The sequence below is a fragment of the Mirounga leonina genome, unplaced genomic scaffold (assembly GCF_011800145.1).
Source record: "Mirounga leonina isolate KUSES-001 unplaced genomic scaffold, KU_Mleo_1.0 Mir_173, whole genome shotgun sequence".
Taxonomy (NCBI): Eukaryota; Metazoa; Chordata; class Mammalia; order Carnivora; family Phocidae; genus Mirounga; species Mirounga leonina.
In genome coordinates this window covers 20,779,303-20,788,803 of record NW_023270447.1, presented here as the reverse complement: position 1 = coordinate 20,788,803, position 9,501 = coordinate 20,779,303, and the positions used below count along the sequence as shown (strand labels likewise).

Below are 9,501 nucleotides of genomic sequence, written 5' to 3'. Positions count from 1 at the left end.
CTTAATTGCATCTGTAACTCCAGGGCCTATGACACTGTCTGGCTCTTAGTTACCAGGATGGGCAATTATGTGCTGGCTTTTCCAAGTGTTGCTATTGCATATATTTTAATTATCATTTCAATCAAAGCAATGCATTAAACATAAATGTTGCAAACATTTAAAATACAGGGCAGAAAAATTCCTTATCACATATTATGAGCTGGAGTTCAGAAACTCATAGTGGTCATAAAACTCTAGATCTTCAATAAATGTTTGTCAAGTTAATGCAGGAGACTTGAGAAGACAAAAAGATAAATATAAGTCCTAGCATCACCCCAACAGATCTATTTCACATGGAGTGTAAGAGAAGTACATATTGTATTTCTTAAGAAATATGCCAATTAAGCTTTTCAAGTAGCTATCTAAATAACCCCCTAACACTTTCTCCAAGTACCTTTTAACAACGACATTGTATTCCGGCCTCAATCTAAAGTTAAGCAGCTGCCTGAAATATCCATTCACTGCTGAAGACAAAACAAAAGCTACCTGTTGGTGACTTTATTGACATTCCCGAATACTACAGTGTCATTTTCTTAAACCAAAACTTACACTACTTAGCTATATGTCACTAATAGGTTAGCTTGGATGTTTACTACGTCAAGGAAAGTTGACTTTTTTTTTTGCATTCGCGGGACTAATCCGCCCGGCCTCCAGTTTACTTTCAGTTAAAAAAATCCAAGACCTAGTTAATCAGATTCTAAACTCAGTGGAGTTCTACAGCCCCAACCATAGCTGCTCAGTGCTTGGGAAAAGGCCTTTTTAAAAGCTGTTCATTAGAGACTGCCAGAGATCCCAAGCGCTTTCATTTCTTGAAAAGTACAGACCACACCCCAGTTTAGCCAGCTGTGCACCTTACTGGTCGGAACGGCGCGATGGGAGTGGGACGGAGCAAAGGGCAAGATTAACAGCTTGGGTCCGTGGCGGGCAGGGGAATAATCTATAAAATTTGAGCCCCGAAACTCTTTAGGTTGTGGAGGTTAAAATGGGGTTCGTTTACGTTAGGCCTAAACTTCGACAAGAGAAGTGGCGCTAGGGGAAAAAACACAAAAGAGTAAGCTCCCGAGTATTAGTGTTCACGGTGGGGCCGTTAAACGCAGCAGAAAAGCGGGCGTGTGTTTTTTCTTCCTCTTCCCGCCTCCCAAGAGACGCCAGTCCAGTCCTTTCCCCTCATTTTCACCCCGGCGGGGTCCAATGGCTGCCCCCGCCGCGGGGCCGGGTCGGAAGCCGCCCCGCCCCCCGCGCTGCTCCCGCCCTCGGGGTCCTCTCCGCCCCACCTCCCCCTCGCTACTGGAGGTAGCGGCCACGGCCGTCACGTGTTCTGGCAGCCGCCAAGTGAGACCGCTTTTGCGACGCAGTGACAGCCAAATGGTGCGACAGGAGGAGCTGCAGCTGCGGCCGCAGCGCCCCGCACCGAGAAGCTTGAGGCGGCTCCCGGCGTCGTCCAGAGGGAGCGACTGAACAAACAGAATCTGGTGCGGGCGGCGGCGGCAGCGGCGGGCGGGCGGGCGGCGAGGGGGAGCCGGCTACGAGTGCCCTCGCTCCCCGCCGCTCTCCATGAACCGGGCGACATAAGCCGCGCCTCCAGCAGGGGCTGCGCCTCCATGAATCCCTAGTTTTTTTTGTGTTTTTTTTTTTTTTTCTTTCTTTCCCCGCTCCTCACCCTCCACCCCGGGTCCGGTCCCGCCTTCTCCTTTCGCCAGCGGCGGCTGCGGCCAGGTACGGAGTCCAGAGCGGAGCGCAATGGCGTCCAACCCCGAACGGGGGGAGATTCTGCTCACGGAGTTGCAGGTAAGGGCCTCGGCCCGGGCGGGAGGCGCTGGCGAAGGAGAGAGGGAGAAGGTCTGGCGCGGGGTCGGGGGCCCAGGGAAGCCGTAGGGCCGCCGCGCCCCTAGCCCGCTAAGTGCGGAAACTCGGGGATGTCACTCGGGAGCCGCTTCCTTCGGGAGCCGGACTCTCTCCCCGCCGGAGCTCTGGCCTGCCACCACTTTAATTTGACTCTGCCTACCAGAGGGACCCCGTCTCAGTCGGCTGCCTGCAGTCCGCTCCCACCCGGTCCCTGGAGCGGCCAGCTCACCGCCCCCTCCCTGGTGTCAGAGCGGCCCGCGGACGCCCCTGCAGCCCCCTCCCTCCGCCGGGCCAGGCCCCGCCCCGCCTTTCCCTCGTACACCGCTCCTTAAACTCCTTTGAATGACTCCCGAGCTGTTTTCTCGTCCCTCCCCTTCCCCTCCGACTCCGCACAAAGAGCGCCCCCATAACTTCCAGCCCCCAGACAAGTTTTTTTTCTTTTTTTTTTTCTTTCTTGAAGCGTGTCATACCAAATGCTTGCCTCACTTCACTAGCCCTTTTCAGGTGACTGAATTTCTTTCCTCTAATATGAGGGCTACCTTTTCTGCTGTCTGTCTCTCTCTTTAACCAGATGATAGCTATATGGTCCCCTTCTTTACTACTCCCTGCTCAGATCCGGAAACTCAGATGCTGATGCTTCTCAGACTTTCTTTTTCCCTCCCGTTTGAACACCAGATAAAGAGCTACAGAAGTTGTTTACAAATGAGCAAGCAGTAGACGGAGGGAGAATGTTGGGCACCGCATGCCTGCAGAAGATGAGAACAAAATAGGTCCCTTGATTAGTTGAGTCTGTGTCGAGTAGTAATAGTATTGTTTTCCATTACGGCTAAATAGTTAATGATGTAGGCACGATTTTTGTCCTTAAGTCTGTGCTATGCAAGGGTACCTACGTTATTTTTTATTACTTTGGGGTGTTCCAGAGATGTTCACATCTGGATTAAAATTTTATGCTTGTTTTTTGACTTATATTTATTTTGGTGTGTTTTACTGTAGACGTCTTCTAGCTACTTGAATATTGGAGATAGGAATTAAGACAAGAAAAAAAATATTTTTGTGCATTAGTTAATTTTTTTAAAAGACTGAATCTGGACACTGATGGGTTGATTCTTGATGATGCCAGAATTAAGTACTGCAGCTGCTTCTAATTATTTTGCTGTTTAAATATATTTTTCGATAGGTTCCTTTGTAAGTTCGGTTTATTGTGCAGTTAGATGTAAGTTTGAAGGCATTGTTACAATATTTGATATTTAGTGAACAAAAGTAGAGATTTCAACAAGGTATACCAATGCAGGGTTGCTAACTTGGAATCCTTTGAATCAGCTTTGAATTTATGTCATTGAACGTGTTGCCATATAGTAGTCTAATTACTCTTAGCCTTTTATAAGGTCTTACAGCATACCACATTTGCTAAATGAATGGAATTTATTGTTTTATTAATTTACATGAGCTTTTAAAATGAGGTTTGTTTGAGGCACATTGGAAATGCTTTCCACTGCCTAGTCTTGAAATATGAAAAGCATACTTTGGTTCTGAGAAAAATCCGTAAAAATGGGCAGGAGCATTTTTCTTTGAATGGAGTGGCTTCAGAATTTAAAGTACTCGGCATCCTTATTTGTATTTTATAGAAAGTTGTCATAAAAGACACTCATTTTGGCACTGGACCTGAAAATATGTTTTCATATGTATTAAAACACCTAGGGACTTTTAATAAGATCAGTTTTGACAATATGAAGTAAGCAAGTCAAAGAGAACAAATTTTAAACATGACTGCTTAAAAAATGGGATCAAAGTAGAGGAACACTAATCTAAAGTTAAAAAAATCTAACCCCTTCCAGAAAAAGAACGATTTTTATTAAGTGTTACCTTATAAGTTGACAAGTATATCCAGGACATTTTTCTTGGTGTATTTGACTCCCAGTTTTAATAAAAGCTATTGCATTTGGACTTTATCATGTATATCAAATTAATTGAGAGCATTATTTATATCAGCACTTAACATAAATGGTGATAAAATTTGCTCACCAAGTTTATCCATTTATCCATCTATTCAGATCTTTTACTGTTTCATTGGGTCATGGATAGTATACAGTAACCAAATATTTCTCAAACATGTTCAGAGAACCAGTTTTTAAAAAGCACCTACGTTGTTTGAATTTTTTAAATTGAGAAATTAATATGTTGTTCTTAATGCTTCTCTGACATACTGATTTTAAGTATTTAAATAATTATGTAGCAAGTTTTAAAACTGGTGTTTAGTAGTTAAAAACTGTTACTTTGCCCTATCTTGTCTCAGGAGTACTTGAACTGAAAGTTACATGTTACAACCTACTTTTAATGAAATTGATACTTATTTTTAGAAACATTGTATATCCAACATTTTTTTTAAAGATTTTATTTATTTATTTATTTGAGAGGGAGAGAGAGAGCAAGAGCACAAGAGCAGGAGGAGGGAAAAGCAGACTCCCCGCTGAGCAGGGAGCCCCACACCAGGCTTGATCCCAGGACGCTGGGATCATGACCTGAGCCAAAAGTAGACACTTAACTGACTGAGCCACTCAGGCGCCCAGGCATATCCAACATTTTAAAACTGTGTTTCAAATTATATTGCAAAATTTGAAATACTTTACTACTTGAATTGGAATTGGCTTATTAACAACCTTCAGTTGTGGAAAGACAAAACAAAATCTGAAACCATAGTGTTTTGCCTTGTTAATTACTGTAATATTTCTATGGAGTAATGTTCTAACTCTTGCTAGTAATTTAGGAGTTTTATTCAACAAGGAATCACTAATAAAGTACACACAAACTTTGATGGCTAGAGGCCTCAATGTATAAGGAATGTTTGCTGTAGTAAAAATAAAAATAGGCTGTTAAAAATATAAACTTAATTGGCAATTTCTAATTTTTATCTTTTATAACTAGTTTTATCCTGTTCTCTTTATTTTTTATTTGAAGTGGAAACCTAGTGAGATATTTCTTTTGTGGGGCCAAAGAAATTAAAGTTTATTTTTAAGGAAACTGAATTAATGAAAACTATCTAAAGAATCTCAAAATGAAAATATTGGTTACAACAGTAATTTGGTAGACTGCAGATTCAGATATTGAATACCATACTAATAAAGTTACCTTGTTGAGATCAGTGATTTATATTCATCAAAATGCCTAATAAAGTATTAGGCCAGGAATCTTAAATTCCATTCTCAGCAGAATTTATTTAAGTAGAGGTGACTTGCTCAAGTGGAAGGTTGAGGTAGTTAGCCTTAATTACAGGGATTCATTTCAAGAAACATCTATTGGGCATCTACAAAATCTATCCTATATTGGAGGATATAAAGTTGAGAAGATACGACTTCACTTTCTAGAAGAGAATGCAAATAACAGTTATTGAACATTTGCTATATGTCAGTTATTGTACTTGGTACTCTGTCTACCTTATTTAATCTTTCCTATAGTCCAATAAGGTGGGTGTTGTTATTTCCATTTGACAGATCAGGAAACTATGTTTAGGACTGTTAGGTAGATTGTTCATGGTTACACTGTAAATCTGAGTTTGAAATCAGATCTGTGCGTTTTCCACTATACCGTTTTTTGAGCTGCCTCAGTTCTGTGGACCCGTAAATATTTTGCATTGCAGTGTTGGCCAAAATTGGCGAAAAATGTAATTAACCAGAGTTAACTTTAATATAAATTTTATACTATTTGTTAGGCTCCTCTATAACAAAGAAAAAATGATTTCTGTGTTCTATTGGTAGTCTATAATTTAGCAGTGCTTTGTTGTTGGGAATAAGGTGTAATATTCTACAAAGAGTAACAGTACAAAATAACCTTTTGCAGGTTTTCATCATTTAACAATTACTGTTTCTGGTGAAAGTTGTCTAATGTTTGCTGAAATCCTTCCAAATAATTTTGCATTTCTCTGTGGTGTATCCCATAAGATAAACTTAGCTTTAAAACTTTAAGCCCATGTGTAACCAAGCTATGTGTTTGGCACTTAATAGGCACTCAATACATTGATGAGAAGATGCCCACCATTTGTCACCTACAATGAGAAATGTCTTGACTGTTCTAACAGAAGTTGATTATAGGGTCACCTGGGTGGCTCAGTTGGTTAAGCATCTGCCTTCTGCTCAGGTCATGATCTCAGGGTCCTGAGATCAAGCCCAGTGTCGCACTCCCTGCTTAGAGGGGAGTCTGCTTCTCCCTCTCCTCCCCGCTTGTGCTCTCTCGCTATCTTTGTCTCTCTCTCTCGCTCTCAAATAAATAAATCTTAAAAAAAAAAAATTTGATTATAATCATTGCCCTAAGAAATTAACATTTTGAATCCCTTGTCCCAAAAATACTCCCTTGAAAAGTTCAAAAGGGATTTCTGCATTAGTTATGTTACACCTACATACAACACAGTTATTTTACCCATTTGGTGGTGACATCTAATTTTGCAGTGATGCTGGAAAGTAGAATGTCTCTGTCTGAATGATTAAGATTTTATGGTGGGTTGAAGGAATGTAGTATGAGAAAGTAAGCGGGATAGGCAAGGTGGATTTTATGGTTCTTTTCTTTCTTTTTTTAATTTTTTTAAAGATTTTATTTATTTGAGAGAGAGAAAGCATGAGAGGGTCAGAGGGAGAAGCAGACTCCCTGCTGAGCAGGGAGCCTGATGTGGGACTCATGACCTGAGCCCAAGGCAGTTGCTTAACCAGCTGAGCTACCCAATCGCCCTTCTTTTCTTTTTCTAAAGAGAGAGAGCATGAGTGGGAAGGGCAGAGGGAGAAGAGACAATCTTAAGCAGCCTCCACACTCAGCCACTCAGCACGGATCCTGACATGGGGCTTGAACCTACAACCCTGAGATCATGACCTGAGCTGAAATCAAGAGTTGGTTGCTTAACTGGCACTTAACTAAGTGCAGCCTGAGCCATCCAGGCTGCCCCTACAGTTCTTTTAAATTTTAAACATAATACATGTTCATTGTAGAAAATCTGTAAATACAGGAAAGCACAAAGAAAATAAAAAGTGCTCATAGTTCTGTTACTCAGAGATAACTTAAAAATTTTCCAAATTATTAAGTCCCAAGGCATTTCAGTCCATTTCCTCCCTGTCTCCCCTTTTAATTGAGATATATTTGACATACAATATTGCATAACTTGAAGGTATACAATGATTTGATTTACTGTTTTTCCTCCCTTTATCCCTTTTACTAGAATTTTAAAGAAAAATGAGGTTCATAGCTTTTTAAGATAGAAGTAGCTGTAGGATAAGAAAATTTCTTGCTACTAGTTACAGATACGTGGATCTAACTGGCTTTATTGACTTTTTATATGAAAACATTTTGATTTTTAAGTCAGTACTTTGAGATACAGTTGAGAAGAAAAGTAAAGAGTACAGTATAGACTTAGTAATGGGCAATGATATATAGCATCAACTCTTTGAATAATAAATTGATACAATGTGGTTTTTCAGCTTAGATTTGATTATTGCTACTCTTATAGAATGCTGCATACTTTATTGAATAAGGCATGTCTTTAAATACCTTGCCAAACACCTTTTACCTAGGTTAAAATCTGTGCTGAAACTAGTGTTACAAAATGATGGCTCTAAATAGATTGTTTTCTATCATCTCTAATTAGTATAATACAGATTTTTTTAGTCTTGTACAACTTCTATTCACAAATGATCGGTAGGGGGCACCTTCTAGGCATTGTCTGTTTAACCCAGGGCTTTGTGTTTGGTTTCTTGGGCTCTTCTCTTTTTGCTTTTCAAATTTAGCAACAGATTTTTATGCCTTTTATCAGGTTATTCCTATATGCCCCCTTTTAAACAAAAAAAGAGTGGAGTGGTTGTAGAAATAAATATCACTTAAAACTTCCAGATGTGTATAAGATATTTAAATAGAATAGTTACTTCTCAGGGCGCCTGGGTGGTTCAGTGGGTTAACCATCTAACCCTTGATTTCAGCTCATGTCACTGTCTTGGGGTCATGGGATCGAACCCTGCATCAGTCTCCATGCTCAACACAGTCTGCTGGTCCCTCTCCTTCTGCTTCTCTTTCTGCTCCTCTCTCGCAAGTGCTCTCTCTCTCAAATAAATAAATAAAAGAATAGTTACTTCGGTATCATTTCCTTGTAAGATGTACCTCGTTGAACAATTATCAAATGTCTATTGTATTTCAAAAACCAGTTTTACTCTGTGAGAAGATCATATAACATTTAATGTGATTAACTTTTGATATACAGCAGTGTAAACTTGGTAGCAAAGTTGGAAAATTGAAAAGTAATTAAAAACTTTTAAAAGATATTTAATATTTTGAATAGCAAAACCTACTAGTCAAAAAGCCCCTAATATCTTAGAAAAGCAGAAATAGAAAACTTTTATTTATTTATTTTTAAAAGATTTTATTTATTGATTTGATGGAAAGAGACACGGCGAGAGAGGGAACATGAGCAGGCGGAGTGGGAGAGGGAGAAGCAGGCTTCCCACTGAGCAGGGAGCCCAATGCAGGGCTCGATCCCAGGACCCTGGGATCATGACCTGAGCCAAAGGCAGACGCTTAACGACTGAGCCACCCAGTTGCCCCAGAAAACTTTTATTTTGATACATGTCTAGTTTCTCTTAATTTTATCTAATAAAATTTTATTTGAAATTAACTCTATTGTCATGTTTCATGTTTCACAATCTCACAAAAATTGTGTAATATGTGTATAAATATTGTCTATTTAAAATGAACAGGAAAGCGTGGGAGGAATGTATTTGATGATAATAAATACTTTAGATTTGAAGGTAAATATTGGTGTCACATTATGAAGATGAACTGATATATAAGAATTACATAACATATACTGTTATTAAGATCTGTCTATTTTAGAAACTCAGCAGTGATTTGCTTTTTCTAATTAGTTAAAGCTTTGCTTCCCTCACAAACACCTTGATTTATTGCAAAGTTGTTATGACAGAATTTGGAATTTGTTGTAGATTATAGAAGACGTACTTACATATCTAAGTATCATACATACATGTGTTAAATATCATATATTTTATGCATTAATCATGTTGTTTTCCCTTTCCTGTAGTTGCTACCTTAGTGATTCTCTAAGAAGGTGCTTGTTTTGCCTGTTTCAGAATTTTCGTGAACTAATTTCATTAAATTTGTTTTTTTGTTTTTTTGTTTTTTACTTTTACTAAACCTTAGGTACACTGCATTGGATTAATTATCCATCCATCTATCACTATAATATGCACCCATGGACCACCAGTCACTCCCCACCTCCCAAAAAAGCTAGGAACTTAACCTACCCCTATCTCCACCTTCTTGTCAACCAAGGTCATGATCATCTTGAGTCCTGTGTTCATTCTCTTGCTTTATTTGTATATAGCTTTGCTGGATCTGTAATTCAAAAATATATCTTTTATTTTAATTGTTTTATATAATTATGTTAAATATAATCTTTCTGAACTTGATTTTTTAATTCATACCATTGTATGTTGCTATAGTCATTTTAATTTCTGTATAATATTTCATTGAGTAAACTATCATCAACTCTTCCCCTGTTGGATGTTTGGTTATTGATTCACTCACTCTCCCTTGTTGAGCATTTAGTTACTTTTTGGTTTTTGTAATGGTGAA

At 39.2% G+C, this 9,501-nt stretch overlaps 1 protein-coding gene across 1 annotated transcript in view; it reads left to right on the top strand.

Moving 5' to 3' along the window:
• Positions 1-1,583: 1,583 nt before the first annotated feature.
• PKN2 (protein kinase N2) overlaps positions 1,584-9,501 on the top strand; it is a 141,080-nt gene continuing 133,162 nt past the window's right edge. The window contains exon 1 of the mRNA XM_035018111.1: positions 1,584-1,827. Coding sequence (XP_034874002.1) covers positions 1,780-1,827 — 48 coding nt within the window. The 5' untranslated portion in view covers positions 1,584-1,779. The remainder of the gene's footprint in view (positions 1,828-9,501) is intronic.